The 19565-nt window shown below is 48.5% G+C and overlaps 1 protein-coding gene across 1 annotated transcript in view; it reads left to right on the top strand.

Moving 5' to 3' along the window:
• Positions 1–19565, top strand: part of ABCA12 (ATP binding cassette subfamily A member 12) — a 151027-nt gene that overhangs the window by 121217 nt on the left and 10245 nt on the right. The window contains exons 43-49 of the mRNA XM_060257069.1: positions 2790–2905; positions 3648–3807; positions 5282–5550; positions 6478–6694; positions 8051–8160; positions 14092–14236; positions 15315–15449. Coding sequence (XP_060113052.1) covers positions 2790–2905; positions 3648–3807; positions 5282–5550; positions 6478–6694; positions 8051–8160; positions 14092–14236; positions 15315–15449 — 1152 coding nt within the window. The remainder of the gene's footprint in view (positions 1–2789; positions 2906–3647; positions 3808–5281; positions 5551–6477; positions 6695–8050; positions 8161–14091; positions 14237–15314; positions 15450–19565) is intronic.

Below are 19565 nucleotides of genomic sequence, written 5' to 3'. Positions count from 1 at the left end.
CAGTACTGCAGTCGGAGCCCTCTGCTCACAACCTGAGTTTGATCACTGTGGAAGCTGGTTCAGGTAGCTGGCTCCAGGTTGACTCAGCCTTCCATCCTTCCGAGGTCGGTCAAATGAGTCCCCAGCTTGCTGGAGGGAAAGTGGAGATGACTGGGGAAGGCAATGGCAAACCACCCCGTAAAAAGTCTGCCGTGAAAACATCATCACCCCAGAGTTGAAAATGACTGGTGCTTGCACAAGGAACTACCTTTTTTTTTTTTTTAATTCTTTCAGAAGCAGGAACAAAAATGCAAATATGGTCACCATTTTCCCTGTGGCAGTAAAAACGACAGAAAGCAAAGAGAATGAGTGAAGTTGTGACTTACTGATGTTTTTGATATATGCCGTATGGGAGGAAAGCACAGTTTTCTACTGCTGAGTTGCTCCATGAAATTTTACTTGCCCGCTCTTTGGCAGGAGGGAGGGAAGCTGAGTTGATTGTGCTTTTTTGCCCTCCCACCCATTTTGCCCTGTTGTTCATAATACTGAAGACAATTGTGTAACAGCCAGTTTGGTGTAGTGGTTAAGTGTGCGGACTCTTATCTGGGAGAACCGGGTTTGATTCCCCACTTCTCCACTTGCACCTGCTGGAATGGCCTTGGGTCAGCCATAGATCTCTTATCTGGGAGAACCGGGTTTGATTCCCCACTCCTCCACTTGCAGCTGGTGGAATGGCCTTGGGTCAGCCATAGATCTCTTATCTGGGAGAACCGGGTTTGATTCCCCACTCCTCCACTTGTAGCTGCTGGAATGGCCTTGGATCAGCCATAGATCTCTTTTCTGGGGGAACCGGGTTTGATTCCCCACACCTCCACTTGCACCTGCTGGGATGACCTTGGGTCAGCCATAGCTCTCTTATCTGGGAGAACTGGGTTGGATTCCCCACTCCTCCACTTGCACCTGCTGGAATCGCCTTGGGTCAGCCATAGCTCTCTTATCTGGGAGAACCAGGTTTGATTCCCCACTCCTCCACTTGCACTTGCTGGAATGGCCTTGGGTCAGCCAGAGCTCTCGTATCTTGGAGAACCGGGTTTGATTCCCCAGTCCTCCACTTGCACCTGCTGGAATGGCCTTGGGTCAGCCAGAGCTCTCTTCTCTTGGAGAGCCGGGTTTGATTCCCCACTTCTCTGCTTGCACCTGCAGGAATGGCCTTGGGTCAGCCAGAGCTCTCTTCTCTTGGAGAGCCGGGTTTGATTCCCCACTTCTCTGCTTGCACCTGCAGGAATGGCCTTGGGTCAGCCAGAGCTCTCGCAGGAGTTGTCCTTGAAAGGGCGGCTTCAGTCAGAGATCTCTCAGCCCCATCCACCTCACAGGGTGTCTGTTGTGGGGGAGAAAGGTAGAGAAGATTGTAGGCCATTCTGAGACTCTGATTCAGAGAGAAGGGCAGGTATGAATCTGCAGTCTTCTTCTTCTCCTCCTTCTTCTTCTTCTCTTTCCCCCTTGTATGCAAGCCTGGGCAGTTCCGTTGGATGGTCCCTCTCGCCTCCCTTTTCAGCACAGGTTCATGTAGGACTTTTCATATGACCTGAGTGCAAAGCAACCATCATCAGTATTTCAAAACTCAACGTGTTGCAGCTGCTGAAACACAGACTAAGATTGCTGGGGAAAGACAGTCCTTTGCTCCACTGGAGGTCATATTAGACACGATTGAAACTAGCCTGTGCATTGAAACATAAAGACTGAGTATTTAAGTATGAAGCTGAAGTGCAATATTTGAAAATAATAACTCTTCTCCAGTCCTCTTTAGAGGTTCTCCTTCAGGCACCCCCAACCACCTAGACGGGCGGCAACCGTTTCCTCGGTCATGGAGGTCCCTCCCCCTGCCCCTCCTCGGAGGCCTGTCCGTTTCCCTCCCTCCCTCCCTCCAGCAGTGTTTTTTGCCAGTTGGGGAATTCTGCTTTGTTTTGTTTGACCTGCCCCAGCAACAGCTTTTGGCCCTCCTCTCTGGTTCTGGTGTTGTCCATGGGTTTTTATTGAATTATTTTACAATAAATTCTTCAAATGCTTTAATGGGTTTTTTAAAATGTTTCCTGCCTTGGAGACCTTGATTGAATGGAAAGATGGGGTAAAAATGCTTTGAATAAATAAAACAAAAGGCTCGCTTCCAATCCTCCCTCTCAGCTGTGGAGCCTCATGAGCAAAAATCCCACTTTGTGAGCTCCTGGCATTAAAGTTGTGAGGGAGCAATATGACTACTGTGTAAATTAATTGGCTCCGGGGCCCTCCTTCCTGAGCTAAGACATAAATAGGTGAGCCAGAGGCTAAAAACCGTGAACTAGCTCACACTAACTCAGCTGAGAGGGAACATTGCTTGCTTCCCCCTCTAATACTGGACACGTCTCTCCCACCGCACAAGTAGGGAAATGCAGGGGCTTTAATCATCGGGATAATACGTCTTCTGTGCAGTGACGGTTCTGATCTAGAGAACAATGTTTGAGTCCAATCAGGCACCTTGAAGACCAGCAGAGTTTAATTCTGGACTGAAGCTTTGAGGCGCAGCCTGCACCCTGCTTCGGATGCAAACCTTGTTCTGTCAGTTCACATCAGCACAGCCGCCCTGCTGACTCTGGTCTACATTGGTGAGAAAACCATGAGGAGGACCGCTCGTCCTCATTCCAGCACCAAATAATGTGACTCTCGGCCAGGCCCCATAGAAACCACACCTGCTTGCATGCCTCTGAAGACTGAATCTGTCTGTTTTGCTAGAAGAAAGTGGTTTCTGATAAACTCTTGTCACTCTCCTCCCCCAGACATACTTTATGGTGCCTGTTGCCCTCTCCATCGGAGTCATCTCAGCCTTCCAGATTCCAGCTTTCTACAATGACAGCAACCTGTTGGCTGTCTTCCTTCTCCTGTTCCTCTTTGGGTAAGGATTTCGTTCAATTCCATTCCACTTGAATGATGAACAAATGCCTCAAAGTGTTCAAACTCAGTTGAACTTTTTGTAGCTGAGCTTTGTGATTGGAGTTTAACGAGGGGGTGACCTGGATCCCCTGAGCTCCATTAGGAGTGCCTCCCACTGCCACCCAGGGGTGGGATTCTAGCAGGAGCTCCTTTGCATATTAGGCCACACCCCTGATGTAGCCAATCCACCAAGAGCTTGCAAGGCTCTTTTTTGTAAGTTCATGGAGGACTGGCTACATCAGGGGTGTGTGGCCTAATATGCAAAGGAGCTCCTGCTAGAATTCCACCTCTGCTACCACCCATAGCCCCATGGGGTTGGGGGATAGACAGTGTTTAGTGTTGGAGTGTTGGGATTCTCTGGTTACAAACTGTCTCAGGCTTTCTGAGCAGACAGGTGGAAACAAGTAAACAGAAAGGAGAGGAGCAGTGGTTGAATTGTGACTGAAAGGTTTGCTGGCTCAGCAAACATCAGCATTGGTTTTTCCTCTTTTCCATATTTCATCATTGCTCAGAGTTAACGCTGGGTAGTCCAGTTGCTTCTTTTCTTCTTGCCGACAAAGAATTTCAAAAGCACTCTCCTTGGTGGTGAATAAAAAGCTCCCTCTTCTCTCGCAGACAAGTGTCCACCGGTGAATCCTTTCTTGGCTATTGATGGTCTTTTCTTTTTCTGTGCTTCTCTCGTTCTTGCCGGTGATGCCGTTCAGGTATGCCACATTTTCCTGGATGTATTTGCTGGCGGGGATCTTCAAGGAAACAGGAATGGCCTTTATTGTTTATGTCTGCATCAACTTGTTCTTTGGCATCAACACCATCATCACACAGTCAGTGGTGTTTCTGCTCTCCCAGGAAAAGGCCACTGATCAGGTAAGAAGCCGGGGAGCAGATTTTGAACTCCTACAGAAAGCATCAGGGGGCAAAAGCCATTTTGGTTCATCATGAAAGAAATCACTTGTTCGAGGGAGTTAGGGCTGAGTACCAGTTATCTTTCACGCAGGCCAAGTAAGCCTCTGACGTGGCTGTAGATAGCAGAGGTTGCAGCTTGCACACGGAGCATCTGGCCAGACATCGTGCAGAGAATGCTTTCTGAGTCCAGCCGTTGCAGTCGGCAGAAGATAGAAAGCAGCTGCTTCTTCCTTCCGATCCTGTTCCCCCCCCCCCCCCCAGGGACACCAACGCTGGCTGGTTCTTCGGCCAGTCCCTACTATGACTGCTGGCCTTTGCCTGACTCCACCTTGTGGGGCACCAGGAAAATTTGCCCCCTTTGCTCCCCCTGGACTCCCAGAGAATGGAGGATGCTAAAGAGTTCCTCACATGTAAATTGAGACAGGACTCTTTGCCTCTTGGAAGGGATCCTTGGGGTGAGGGGAGCTGAACATCTCCTCCCCCAGTTCCACTCCCCCCTGCTCTGCCTTCCCTCCTCTTTTGTCCTAGCCCCTGTCTAATAGGGGTCTGAAGCAACAGAGCTGGAAATGGGGGAAGGGGTTCAGCTGACCTCTTCTACACACCATGTGGGGTGTAAAGAATGCAATGGTGCTTAGCCCCTTTTACACTCCATAAAAGGAACTCTGCAACTTCTCCTCTTTGTAGTAAAGGTTGTGGTCAAATGGCAACTTTATTTCTTTCCTAGTGGTCATGTCCTCTAATAGGCCTTCTGAGTTAAAATAGTTGGTAAAATCAGGGAAAATTTTATGTTATCATCCCTCTAACACCACAAGCTGTATTACTAGATTTTCAGAATATGAAATGTAACGAAGAACCGAAAAAAGAAATTACTCTCAAACTTTGGTCTGTAGCAAAAATGTTGCTAACATTGAAATGGAAAGATTCAAAAATGCCTACTATTGCCCAGTGGATAAATAAACTGTGGGATTATTCCATTTTAAGTAAATTGACTTTTACTACTTCTAACTGTTCTCCTGCATTATATTTATTTATATTTCGACTTATGATATGATAGAAAAGTGGTAAGACCGTGGGGTATCCTGTAATTTGCTCTCTGTAATTACAGAGCAATCACTATATCAGAAAATGATTTACTTTTAGAATACACTAAATACGCTGTATTTTCTTTTTACTCCATTTTATTTAATGTGCACTGTATATTTGTATTGCTTGTTCATCTATTTGTAACTCTGAAACTTACTAAAAACTTGAAGAAAATTGAAAAAGAAAATAATGGTGCCCCCTCCCACTTTATACATTGTACAAAACCACCTTTGCTGTCATCGCGACGGGCATTTTGCTGTAGCACATTCCACAGATGACCCGGATGCTGCGCTGCCCATTTCGTAGCCAGCCAGGGCAGAGAGACCCCCAATAGTGCTCTTGCTTCTTTCAGGGCTTGCACAACCTCGCTGAGACCCTGAGGCACGTTTTCCTGATGTTCCCCCAATTCTGCTTTGGAAATGGGTTGATCGAGCTCTCCCAACACCAAGCCCTGATGGGCTTCCTCAAGGCTTACGGCGTGGTTTACCCGGACAAAACCTTTGAGCTGGACAGGATTAGCTGCAAGTTGCTGGGACTTTTCCTCCAAGGGACCCTGTTCTTCTCCATCCGTCTCGTGGTCGACGATGGGACAATTCAAAAAGTCTGGTATAAAATATTAGAGTAAGTCGGCTTCTTTCTGGAGAGCTCCACAATCACCAACAGAAGTGGAGTAATGAGTTGACTGGAAGGGAGTTCTGGGATGATCAGTTCCTATGAGGCATTGCTGGACGTTCCCAGGGCAGGCTTGTAGAATTCTTCCGCCAAACAGCTGACCAGAACACTGGGCCAATTGCAGAAACCACCTGAGGGTTTAATAACGGCCAGTGGTATATTTTGCCCCATTCTGCTTCTGCCAAATGGGAATTAAAATTGTTTTCTCATAGAGCTGCCTTCTTTTGTAATGGGGAGGGGGCGAGTTAGGGTGGCAGGTATCTTATTAAGTGAGAGGCAGATAGAGATTTGAGGCTTTAGTTTGTCTTTGGTTTTATCTGGGGATGTTGCAACTATTCTTGTAAACCCTCTAGAACCAAGAGGAGAGGCAGGAGCTAAAGGTGTAAATAAATACGGAGGCAGGGGGGAATCAGAGGCTCTAAGAGTAGCTCTCCATCTGTGGGGCTGGGAAGGGGTCTCACAAAGCCTTTGGAGCACTTAACACAATTTGGCCACATTCCCTTTATAGTTAACGATCAGTCTTCTCCAGGACATTTTTTGTAGCAGGAGCTCCTTTGCATATTAGGCCACACACCCTGATGTAGCCAATCCTCCTGGAGCTCCCAGTAGGGCCTGTACAAAGAGCCCTGTAAGCTCCAGGAGGATTGGCTACATCAGGGGTGTGTGGCCTAATATGCAAAGGAGCTCCTGCTACAAAAAGCCCATTTAATGGATGAGTACATTTGTTTAAAGAGAAGAAATCCCTACAATTTCTTTTTTAAAAGAGGGTTGTAGATGAGGCTGGAGGCTCAGAGTCTAGTGACTGGCATCTCCAGCATCCAGCTGTGTTCCTCTGGGGTGTAAAACTGAGGCCCAAATTGTTTCCTTTGCTGCCAGATTCCTCTATGACCAAATGCACGGCAAACTGCCTCTCCAGCTGGAGGCTGCTGAAGAGGAGGAAGACAAGGACGTCCTCACCGAAAGTGAGCGGGTGGCGGCAGGCAGAACAGATTATGACATGCTGCAGCTCCAGAACCTCACCAAGATCTACCATCTTCCCCATCGAAGGATTGTAGCTGTCCGCAATGTCAGCATCGGAATCCCAGCAGGGGAGGTGAGCACCACCCCCCCCCCATGGGGCTGCAGCCTGGGGGAGAAGAAGAAGATATTGGATTCATATCCCGCCCTCCACTCCAAAGAGTCTCAGAGCGGCTCCCAATCTCCTTTACCTTCCTCCCCCACAACAGACACCCTGTGAGGTAGATGAAGATATTGGATTTATATCCCGCCCTCCACTCCGAAGAGTCTCAGAGCGGCTCACAATCTCCTTTACCTTCCTCCCCCACAACAGACACCCTGTGAGGTAGATGAAGATATTGGATTTATATCCCGCCCTCCACTCTGAAGAGTCTCAGAGCGGCTCACAATCTCCTTTCCCTTCCTCCCCCACAACAGACACCCTGTGAGGTGGGTGGGGCTGGAGAGGGCTCTCACAGCAGCTGCCCTTTCAAGGACAACCTCTGCCAGAGCTATGGCTGACCCAAGGCCATTCCAGCAGGTGCAAGTGGAGGAGTGGGGAATCAAACCCGGTTCTCCCAGATAAGAGAGCTCTGGCTGACCCAAGGCCATTCCAGCAGCTGCAAGTGGAGGAGTGGGGAATCAAACCCGGTTCTCCCAGATAAGAGTCCGCACACTTAACCACTACATCCGACTGGCTCTTTCAAGGACAACTCCTGCGAGAGCTATGACCCAAGGCCATTCCAGCAGGTGCAAGTGGAGGAGTGGGGAATCAAACCTGGTTCTCCCAGATAAGAGTCCACGCACTTCACCACTACACCACACTGGCTCTCCCAACCTGGGAGAGCTTCTGAGGCTGATCCAACCTGGCAGGGGCCCCCACGTCAGCACTGGGAAGCCATTGACCCTAAGCTCCCTACTTTCTGCACCGTGTGGGCCTCCGTAGCCACCCGGAGTGCAGCACACCACAAGGGAATTGGGTTGGGTTGATGAAACAGGCAGAATGGCCCAGGGAGAATTCCTGAAGCAGGGCCTAGGAGCGGGGGAAGGGTTAACTCAGCCAGACTAAAGAGAGAATGTCTATCCTCCCTCTGATATCGTCTGTGTGTTAAAAGCTGCCACACAAGAGAGAAGTATTCAGCTGGCAGGTTTAGTTCCTCCCCCCCTCCCCCCAGTTTAATTCAAGATTCGAGTCCTGTTTGAATATTAGAAGGTACAACTACTGTCAGTCGCTTTGCTGGAACCCTAAATCACCTCAACATTTCAATTGTTTTGCTTTCCAATTTCTCATCTGAATTCTCATCTTCCCCCAATTCAGTTGAGCCCATCCCCCTATAAAAAAATGAAACCAGATGTCACATTTCCAATCCCATTTATTACTAGCTGTTTTGGTTCCTCAGCCTCTTGATGAAAGCTTCACAACAAAACGTCTCTTTCCCCTCTTGCAATCTAGTGCTTCGGCCTGCTGGGCGTGAACGGCGCTGGGAAAACCACCATCTTCAAAATGCTGACGGGGGACATCGGGCCGTCTCACGGGAGGCTGCTGGTCCGAGATGAAAACGGGTACGGAGGAGGGTGGACTTTCTGCAAAGCAAATGACGGGAGAAGTCCCAGGTGGCCACTCTTGTTCCCATCATGCAGTGCAACTTCCTTGACTCTGCCCTCCATTGCAACCCTGAACACCTGAGGGACAGGGAATAACCAACCGCTAAGGAGTTCATGCATCTGGTGATGCTTTTTCCTGGAGTACCTTTTGTGGAATCTTTCACCAGGCTCTGCTGGATTTTTGGTTAATTGGGGAGGTTTGGGGTGGAGCAACTCAGGTTGGCTTGCTCTGAATGCTTTTTTGGACTTGATTTCTGAAAGTCTCTAGAATGAGGTCCAGATCAGACCCATCATGATTCAGAAGGAGCCAGAGAGCTCAAAGAGGTCTTGTTAGAAATGAAGGGCATTAGCAGCGGATACAATACAAATGGTGTCCTGCTGTGTCCCCCTCTTCCCCAGGGGTTCAGTTCAATTAACTTTCTTTGCTTAAAACCACAGTTAATCACAGAAGGGAACAAGATAGGCATAAACACTGAATTGGTTTACCATCATGAGGGAAACCACTAAACAGATGCAGAGTATATCCAGGATAACAAAGTTAAATTAAGTGGTTGTCTTTGCATGAAACATAAGCCAAGTGGACATATTTTGCTCTACTTTTCCCAGCTTCTCTGGCATGCAGCATATATAATTCTCAGGCTTATCTTTGTCCAAGTCAGTAAAGCAATGAATAGGAGATGGCTTCAGAAATCCCTCTCCCTGGCATTTTTCATGTGCTTGAGGTCCTACCTGGACAGGACCCCCTGAGACCCACCACCGATAGTGCCTTTACACTACACTCATTGATGCCTTTTACTGTGTAAGAACAGCAAAAATCCAGATGTAAAATTCATTATTGAGTGTAGTGTGAATGTACCACAAGTGCAATCCTTCTGTACCATCAGGGGTGGTTCCAGACTGGGAAACTGACACGGTAGTATCCTGAGGTGGAAAAACCTGATCCAGTCAGTTCCATCTTAAAGGGATCAGACAGCTGCTGTTGAAGCGGCAGGATCCCGGCAGCCATCGTGGTTGTGCGTTCCCACAACTAGCACGGCTCAAGTACCCACCACTGCTGAAAGTGTGGTTTTTCTTTAAAAGTCCCCCGTGTGTGCACTGATTCAGGGAAGTGCAGAAGTGCACTTCCTAGAGGGCCTTGTAAGAAAAACAAAACCCAACAGTGCTGCAAACAGCTTGGTGCAATCACACAGCTCTTCTGCCCATGAGTCGTGCTGGGGCATTCGAACAACCCGCGATTGTGCAAGCTGAATGTGGCTCAGGGGAATTATACCAAGAAGATCCAGATAGCTTTTAAATGCGGCTGGAAGCTGTCTGGGGAAGGGCTGGGGGTGGGCTCGGAGGGCAGATGTGATTGTGTGAACCTGCACGTTTGAATCGAATGGGAGGCATTCCTTGATCGGGCCAAATCTCTTGTGTGAAACCTCCCCAGGTGTCCCATCCTGTTCTGAGCTGGCGTGTGCCTGTGCCCCCTTTCTGATTGGCATCTTGGCAGTATGGGCTTGGGGTCAGGGGCCTGGGCCATGGGACCACCATAACACCCCCCCCCCCCCGGTGCATAAGAACATAAGAGAAGCCATGTTAGATCAGGCCAATGGCCCATCCAGTCCAACACTCTGTGTCACGCAGTGGCAAAAAAAAATTATATATATATATATATACACACACACACACTGTGGCTAATAGCCACTGATGGACCTGTGCTCCATATTTTTATCTAAACCCCTCTTGAAGGTGGCTATGCTTGTGGCCGCCACCACTTTCTGTTGGCAGTGAATTCCACATGTTAATCACCCTTTGGGTGAAGTACTTCCTTTTATCTGTTTTAACCTGTCTGCTCAGCAATTTCATCGAATGCCCACGAGTTCTTGTATTGTGAGAAAGGGAGAAAAGTACTTCTTTCTCTACTTTCTCCATCCCATGCATTATCTTGTAAACCTCTATCATGTCACCGCGCAGTTTCTCCAAGCTAAAGAGTCCCAAGCGTTTCAACCTTTCTTCATAGGGAAAGTGTTCCAGCCCTTTAATCACTCTAGTTGCCCTTTTCTGGACTTTCTCCAATGCTATAATATCCTTTTTGAGGTGCGGCGACCAGAACTGCACACAGTACTCCAAATGAGACCGCACCATCGATTTATACGGGGGCATTATGATACTGGCTGATTTATTTTCAATTCCCTTCCTAATAATTCCCAGCATGGCGTTGGCCTTTTTTATTGCAAACGCACACTGTCTTGACATTTTCAGTGAGTTATCTACCACGACCCCAAGATCTCTCTCTTGGTCATTCTCTGCCAGTTCACACCCCATCAACTTGTATTTGTAGCTGGGATTCTTGGCCCCAATGTGCATTACTTTGCACTTGGCCACATTGACGCCCACTCACCCAGCCTCAACAGATCCCTTTGGAGTTCCTCACAATCCTCTCTGGTTCTCACCACCCTGAACAATTTAGTGTCATCGGCAAACTTGGCCACTTCACTGCTCACTCCCAACTCGAAATCATTTATGAACAAGTTAAAGAGCATGGGACCCAGTACTGAGCCCTGCGGCACCCCACTGCTTACCGTCCTCCACTGTGAAGACTGCCCATTTATACTCACTCTCTGCTTCCTATTACTCAGCCAGTTTTTGATCCACAAGAGGACCTGTCCTTTTACTCCATGACTCTCAAGCTTTCTAAGGAGCCTTTGATGAGGAACTTTATCAAAAGCTTTCTGGAAGTCAAGGTAAACAACATCTATTGGGTCTCCTTTGTCCACATGTTTGTTCACCACCTCAAAGAAATGTAACAGGTTAGTGAGGCAAGATCTTCCCTTATAGAACCCATGCTGAGTCTTCCTCAATAACCCGTGTCCATCAATGTGCCTACTCATTCTGTCCTTGATAATGCTTTCTACCAACTTCCCCAGTATTGAAGTCAGACTGACTGGCCTGTAATTTCCCGGATCTCCTCTGAAACCCTTTTTAAAGATGGGGGTGACATTTGCTACCTTCCAGTCCTCAGGAACGGAGGCAGATTTCAATGAAAGATTACAGATTTTTGTTAGAAGATCCACAAGTTCAACTTTGAGTTCTTTCAGAACTCTCGGATGTATGCCATCCGGACCCGGTGACTTATTAGTTTTTAATTTGTCTATCAGTTGTAGGACCTCCTCTTTTGTCACCTCAATCTGACTCAGGTCTTTCAACACCCCTTCCAAAATTAGTGGTTCTGGGGTGGGCAAAAAGTTCTCATCTTCCACAGTGAAGACGGAGGCAAAAAATTCATTCAGCTTCTTAGCCATTTCCCTATCCTCCTTCAGTAATCCTTTTACCCCATGGTCATCCAAGGGCCCCACTGCCTGCCTGGCTGGTTTCCTACTTCTAATATATTTGAAGAAATTTTTATTGTTGGTCTTTATGTTTTTTGCAATATGCTCCTCATAGTCCCTTTTTGCCTGCCTGATCACAGTCTTGCATTTGATTTGCCACAGCTTGTGTTCCCTTTTACTAATCTCACTCGGACTGGTTTTCCACCGCTTAAAGGAGTCCTTCTTACCTTTTACAGCTTCCATTACTTTGTTAACCATGCAGGCCTTTTCTTATGCCTGTTTGTGCCTTTCCTAACTTGTGGTATGTATTTTATCTGAGCTTCTAGGATTATAGTTTTAAATAGTCTCCAAGCTTCCCCAAGGGTTTTGACCGTATTTACCTTTCCTTTCAGTTTCCTCCTCACATGCCTCCTCATCTCAGAGAATTTACCCCTTTTAATGTTAAATGTGGTTGCGGCGGTCTTTTTGGGCAACTCCCTATTTATACAAACGGTGAAATCAATAACATTATGGTCACTGCTCCCAAGCGATGCAATCACTTTTACATCTCTCACCAAGTCTTGGGCATTACTTAGGACCAAATCCAGGATCGCCCCACCCCGGTAGGTTCTGAGACCATCTGCTCCATAGCACAGTCATTGAGAGCATCAAGAAACTCAATCTCTTTCTCTCGACCAGAACACATATTGTCCCAATCAATCTGCGGTAGTTAAAATCACCTATTACGACACAGTTTTTACGTTTAGCCACTATCTTTAAGCCTTCCATCATATTATAATCGTCCTCTCTCTTTTGATTTGGTGAGCGATAACTAACTCCCATAGTTAAATTTCCTTTTGGGCCCTCTATTTCAACCCAAAGCATTTCTAAAAGTGAATCTAATTCTCTGACCTCAGTCTTACTGGACCGTATATCCTCTCTGACATACAGAGCCACCCCACCTCCAACCCTTCCCTCCCTATCCTTCCGATATAACTTATATCCAGGAATCACCGTGTCCCACTGATTCTCCTCATTTGACCAAGTTTCTGAAATTCCCACAATGTCTATGTTTTCTCCCAACACTAAACATTCCAATTCACCAATTTTACTTCAAACACTTCTAGCATTTGCATACAAACATCTATAATTTCCCAGGCAAGCTAGGCCCACCACCTTCCTCCTGCTGCCTCGAGACTCTGGCAGACAGTCCATACTGTTTGTCACCATCACAGTGGACAACTCTGGTCCATTACCCAGTAGAAAAATAGCAGCCAACCCTTCATCTCTTTGAGACGAGTCCTCCCGAACCAGAGACATTTCATCTCCTGTCGGCTTTCCCCCAAGATTTAGTTTAAAAACTGCTCTGCCACCTTTTTGATTTTAAGCGCCAGCAGCCTGGTTCCATCCGGGGACAAGTGGAGACCGTCTCTTTTGTACAGCTCCCGCTTGTTCCAGAAAACATCCCAGTGCCTAACAAACTTAAACCCTTCCTCCTTACACCATCGTCTCATCCACACATTGAGACTTCTAATTTGTGCCTGTCTCTCCTGCCCTGCACGTGGAACAGGTAGCACTTCTGAGAAGGCCACCTTGGAGGTCCTGGCCTTAAGTCTCCCGCCTAGCAGCCTAAATTTTTCCTCCAGGACCTCACGACTGCATTTCCCCACATCGTTGGTGCCAACATGCACCACAACCACCGGCTCCTCCCCAGCACTGTCTATCAGCCTATCTACTACACGCGTAATGTCCGCTACCTTCGCACCAGGCAGGCAAGTCACCATACGTCAGTACGCGGTTTTACCACCCATTGTCTACTTGCCTAAGGATCGAATCAACCCCCCCCCTCCCCCTGCCCAGGGATGGTTCCTTGGCACGAAAGGAGTCCCGCTCACCAACCGAAGAAGAGGTCCCTTCTGAGGGCGCATTCCCCTTATCCTCAGCACGGTGCCCTGTTCCCTCTCGACCCTCATGCTCTCTGGCAGCAACGGGGCTGCTACGTTCAGAGCGGGGCTCATCTAATATGCCCCCGAGAGTCTTCCCCAAGTGCCTAGCTGACCGTCTCTGCTTCTCCAGGGCAGTCACCTCGGCCTCAACTTGTTCCCTGAGGGCCAGGAGCTCCCTGCATCGAGCACACACCCAAGACTTCTGTCCTTTGGGCAGATAGTCGTACATGTGACACTCAGTGCAAAACACTGGAAAGCCCCCACCCCCCTGCTGGCATTCTATCTTCATGATATATATATATTTTAAATATACAGTCCTCTTTAAATGCTGTTTGTTTAAGTGGCTCCCCTTCTGGAGGGTCAACTTACCTTATTGGGAGAACAAGGAAATCAGGGATCTGGGTTCCTGGTCCTTAGAGAGCCCCTAGGCGAAGAGCCACAGGCCAAGAGCCCTTTAGCTCTCTGGCAAGGCGCAGCTTAAAATGCAAAGAGGGTGGAGCAGAGGCACTCAGCAACTTCTCCAGCTGTCTCAGCTATCAGAGCTGTTCTGCTCTGCTCCTCATATACTGACTGGTGATGCAGGATGTAAGAATGTGTGTTTCTGGGGCAGCTGTCTTGCACTACCCAAACACACACTTCATTTTCTGCCACAGATTCTTGACTGATGTTGATAAGGCCCACTGGTCCCTCTTCGGCTACTGCCCTCAAGAAGATGCTCTGGATGACCTCCTGACGGTAGAGGAACACATGTATTACTATGCGCGGCTACTTGGCATCCCAGAGAAACATATCAAAGGGGTAAGTAGACACTCCCGGCACTCGAGCCAGCAGACCGTGGTTGCCCAGACACAAAATGCCTTCTTGCTGCACAGCGTGGGGACTGCTGGGAATTGGGGAGGTCCTGAAGCCGCTCTGCCCTTCCTTCCCAGAACCGTTTTCCACATGGAAGACATTTTGTTCCACTTTTTATAAGGAACAGAGGTGGGAATGGATGGATCTTCAGTGGAATAAATGTACACAATGTGCTTTGTTAATTTAAAAATGCAGACAGACCACCATTTGGGGGGGAAGGGAAAGACCAGTGCTCAGTTTTCTGAGCTGTATGTATGACAGATGGATTGTAAAAACGGGAGGGTAAAAGCCATGCTCAAGAGGCACACAACCCCCCCCCCCAAAAAAATGTGGCTGAGTCTGAGTTAGGTGTATGTTTGTGCACCCCTCTTACAAGACAGTCCTCTGACCCCAGCCCCTTCAGCCCATCCACATTATTTGCAGACTGTAGCAGGGAAATCAGCGCAGCCAAGGGGCATGCTGGGAAGATGCTACTTACTTGGGCAAGGGAGGACAAGGTAAAGAAAATGAACAGGCTTCTGATTTTGGTTACCTGTACATTTAGCAAAGTTTGATTTACACATAGGGCGTTTTCGCACTGACCTTCAAGTGGTGCGACCACCCTCTTCACACCGGAGGATCTGCCCGGATTTCGCACAAGAAGCGCCGGCGCACCCAAAAGAGCCGGCTACTTCCGTCGCGAAACCCGCTCAAACGGAAACCGCCAAGAAGCAGGAAAACGTTTGAGCGGGTTTCGCGACGGAAGTCGCCGGCTCTTTTGGGTGCGCCGGCGCTTCTTGTGCGAAATCCGGGCAGATCCTCCGGTGTGAAGAGGGTGGTCGTGCCACTTGAAGGTCAGTGCGAAAACGCCCATATAGAAATTTAAAATTGCTAATCACAACAAGATTTTGGTGAACGAAAGAACATCGGAGAAGCCATCTTAGATCAGGCCAATGGCCCACCCAGCCCAAACTCTGTGTCCCCAGGAGCCCAAACCCAGCAGGGCCAGAACTCCAGTGCCTGATCCTTTCCTTTGTTTCTGCAGATTGTTCTTCAGCTTCTCTACCGGCTCAATCTGGTGCCTTACAGACAGAGGATCACATCGATGTGCAGCTATGGCACCAACAGGAAGCTGTCAACAGCTCTGGCCCTTCTTGGGAGACCCTCCATTCTACTGCTGGTAAGAAACCAAACCCTTGATTGGGGAGGGGGACCCCTTTGTGATTCTGCCTCCTCTCCAAAGGCTGACCGAACCGGCTGCGGTGGCCCAGAAGCCACAAGAGAAACGAGACGTTTTGTTGCAGCCAGCAGCTGTGCTCTGCATGCTGAGTCCTCGCAGAATTTGTGTTCTGAAGAGAAATCAGATCTAGGGAGGGGCTTGAGCTCATCACAGTTTGGCAGCTGAGTCCAGTCGGCCCCAGGAGACCACCGAGGAAGACGGGGGTTGCTACTTGGAGGAGGGCAATGGCAAGCCACCCCCGCTGGCCTTGTGGACTTGGTGGTGACCTGACAACACTTCTCCTCCTCCTCCCCCTCCTCCTCCTCCTCTTCTTCTTCTGCTGTTGCTTCTGCTTCTGCTGCTTTTTCTGCTTCTCCTCCTCCTCCTCTTGGCAAGAAACACATCCCCATCCACCCTGGCTCAGGAAAAACAGTAACACCTAGACCGATTTCCCACTAACCTTACACTCTCCTCTTCTCCGTGGGGCTGCTGATGGATTTCACATAAACTGCCCCGGACCAGCAAGTTGCTCTGCCTCTCTTCAAGTTCTCTCCGCAGCAGGCAGGACCCTCTGGAAACCGGTTTCTGTCTGCCGTGGAGGGAACTTGAAAAGGAGCCAGGCAGCTCACCGGCTTGGGGCAGCTTGTGCGGAATCCATCAGCAACCCCGCAGGGAAAAGGAGCAACGAGACCGGAACAAGGTGAGTGGGAAATTAGTCCTAGATTCCCTTCCATTTTTCTCTCCCCCAACATTTAATATAATACTCTCCAAAACTGCAGAGAGGTAAGAAATTACACGGTGCCATCCTAAACTGAGTTGCGCCCTTCTAAATCCATTGAAGTCAAAGGGTGTAACTCTGCTTAGAACTTCTTTTCGAGAACAGAGCCCAGGAGACACGCAGGGTCTTCTTCATGCTCTTGGCTTTATTTACAAACCGAGATGCAGAGCAGAGGGGAAGCAAATGGGTTTCTCTAAGCAGGTGGTCATCCTGCCTCAGGTCTCCCAGAGAACAACCGCACATCAACCACATCTTCAGTGGCATCACATCTGCCTGTCTCTCTTTTTATTCATGTACAGCTCTGGATCCAGACGGTTTGTGGCCTCCCCTTGTTTTGCTCCCACATTTCCCTGGATTATGGATCCAGACATGCAGTTAAGCCTGACCTTTCCACTTTCCTCTACTTCCATTTCCATTAAGATAGATTCAGGTGGGTCGCTGGGTTGGTCTGAAGCAATAGAACAAAATTTGAGTCCAGTGGCACTTTTAAGACCAACAATGTCTAATTCTGTGGTTTTGTGTGCATGCACCCAGAATGAAACGGTGTTGGTCTTAAATGCACCATCAGCATCAAACATTGTTCCATTTCCATTGTCGCTGTTCAGAGCTTTCCCTTAAACTGCATCTTGAGTATGCCGTATCAGCTGGATTCAGGTTTCCTAGGAAGTCCCAGTCTCAGGACAGACCACTTCCACATTTATCCTTGAGGCACAAATATCAGGCACAGGAGGTTAGCAAGATACTCTTATCCAGTTTCTTTAAAAATGAAAACACACATAATATTCAAACTTATTTCACTATTCATAGCTTTGTTGGTAACCTGGTTAGCTGGAGTGATTCAGAAGTTAACCTACAAACTTCTGCATTCGTACTTTCCAGCTCCCAGTCAATATTCCAAATAATCAATATTCTGAACACTTAACCGTAACCGTGTCTGTTCAGTGCCATCTTTTACCAACAGAAACCTTTCTCTGCCTACCTCTCTAGACTTCAGAACCTCACATTCTTCAGCCCCAATCCCAGACCAATTTCCCACTCACCAGATGCCGATCTCGCGTTCCTCTTCTCAGTGGGGCTTCCTTACGATCTCACACGATCTGCCCCGGGGCTGGAAGTAACCTCGGCGTTTCCACGTGGCAAACAGAAACTGGTTTTTAGAGGTTTCTGTTTGCTGCACCAAAACGGCGACATTACTTGCATCCCCAGGGCAGATAGTGTGAAATCGGAAGGAAGCACCGCTGAGAAGAGGAACGTGAGATCGGCGTAAGGTGCGTAGGATATTGACCACCATCTTCTTTCTCTTGAACTGCAGTTCCCCACAGCTGACAAGAATCCTGCAACTGTGGCTTCTTCCTGGCATTCTAAAAGGGATCTTTTGAGCTGGGTCTCCGCTCTGTGCTGAGCATTGTGGGCCCCTTTCAGGGCTGTTCTGTGAAGTTTGCGAGCTGCAATTATGTGCCCTGCGATTGCTTCAGCAGCTACTGTATGAAGCCCACACGGAAGAGCTGGAACTCAAAAGGCCATAATCTGAAAGTCTAATGACACCTTCAAGACTAATAACATTTCTTTCAATATGAGCTTTCCTGTGTCACAACTCACTTCTTCCGTTGGTCTGTGAAGGAGCACCGTACTGGGGATTCCACCGGTTGATGCTTGAAACTGCTCTCTCCAATCATAGCAGACAAATTTGGAATGAAAGATCTGATCCAGCTTCACATGTGGCCCTTCACTCATTTAATACCCCCATTTCCCTCCCTAAGCAGAGCCCCAATTGGGCTGAAATTTCCTTCTCCTTCCGGCAACAATCCTTAGGGTGAGATTAGGCTGTGGGAACAGCCCCAGGACAGCTAGAGAGCTCCCCTAGCTGAGGCGGGATTTGAACGTGGGTCTTCCAGAACCTAGTCAAGGACTCTGTCCCCATCCTTGTCCCCATCTTGCTGGGTGTCCCCCCCCCCCAAAAAAAAAAAAAATCCCTGTGAAATTACTTGCCTGGTCCCAGATTTATAGTCTGCTATTAGCCTTCCATCCTTCCGAGGTTGGTAAAATGAGTACCCAGCTTGCTGGGAGGGAAGTGTAGATGACTGGGGAAGGCCATGGCAAACCACCCCGTAAAAAGTCTGCCATGAAAACGACATGATTTGACATGGGGGAGGGACAATGGCTCAGTGGTAGAGCACCTGCTTGGGAAGCAGAAGGTCCCAGGTTCAACCCCCGGCATCTCCAACTAAAAAGGGTCCAGGCAAATAGGCGTGAAAAACCTCAGCTGGAGACCCTGGAGAGCCTCTGCCAGTCTGAGGAGACAAGACTGACTTTGATAGACTGAAGGTCTGATTCAGTGTAAGGCAGCTTCATATGTCCATATATGTTCATATCACTCCATGGGTCAATAATGACGGTGCTTGCATAAGGGACTACCTTTAGGAGCCCCATGGTGCAGAGTGGTAAAGCTGCAGTACTGCAGTCCAAGTTCTGCTCATGACCTGAGTTCAATCCCGGTGGAAGCTGGATTCAGGTAGCCAGCCTAGGTTGACTCAGCCTTCCATCCTTCCGAGGTCGGTAAAACGAGTCCCCAGCTTGCTGGAGGGAAAGGGTAGATGACTGGGGAAGGCAATGGCAAACCGTAAAAAGTTTGCCATGAAAATGTTGTGATGTGACATCATCCCATGGGTTGGTAATGGCTTGGTGCTTGCACAGGGCATGATCTTTACCTTTATGGAATTCCCATGCAGCAGGTAATTAGGGACTCTAAGGGAGGAGAGGAATGTCTTCCCCCTTGGGAGAAACAAACAGTTCTCCTGGCTTAGGGTCATTTTCAAACTGTGTTTTGAGAATCTCTCTGTTTGTCAAAGGGCACAGGCAAATGCTCCTGAGAGTATGATGCTGTTGGACCACGACTTTAATGCTGTCTGAGCTTGTGCCACAGTCCACCCCCCAACAACCAAAAAAGGATTCTTTGCGCTCACTCCTGAAGGCTTGTAGCAGCTGTTAATAGCATCACCCGTCATCCCCCCCCCCCCCAAAATGGTATTAGTGGAGGCTACAATTATGGAGGGTAGGAATCTTTTCCTCAATAGCAAAATGGCATACGCAGCCAGATTTCTAGGTATCAAACTGTGTTCTTTCTGTCTGGCCACCGAATAGCCACCATTCCAGCAGTCCTTTTTCTGAGGATGCGGTGGGGGGGGGGGGGGCTACCTGGTCTGCTATCCCCAAAGCAGAAATGTTGTTCTGATCCACCAGGGGGTGCCTGGCCAGGGAGCAGCTTGTTAAGTGGGGCTGAGTTGAGTGTGCTAAAAAGA

The sequence above is a fragment of the Heteronotia binoei genome, chromosome 16 (assembly GCF_032191835.1).
Source record: "Heteronotia binoei isolate CCM8104 ecotype False Entrance Well chromosome 16, APGP_CSIRO_Hbin_v1, whole genome shotgun sequence".
In the NCBI taxonomy this organism is placed as follows: domain Eukaryota; kingdom Metazoa; phylum Chordata; class Lepidosauria; order Squamata; family Gekkonidae; genus Heteronotia; species Heteronotia binoei.
Note: the sequence above shows the minus strand (reverse complement) of the source record. Positions and strands in the feature narration are given on the sequence as shown.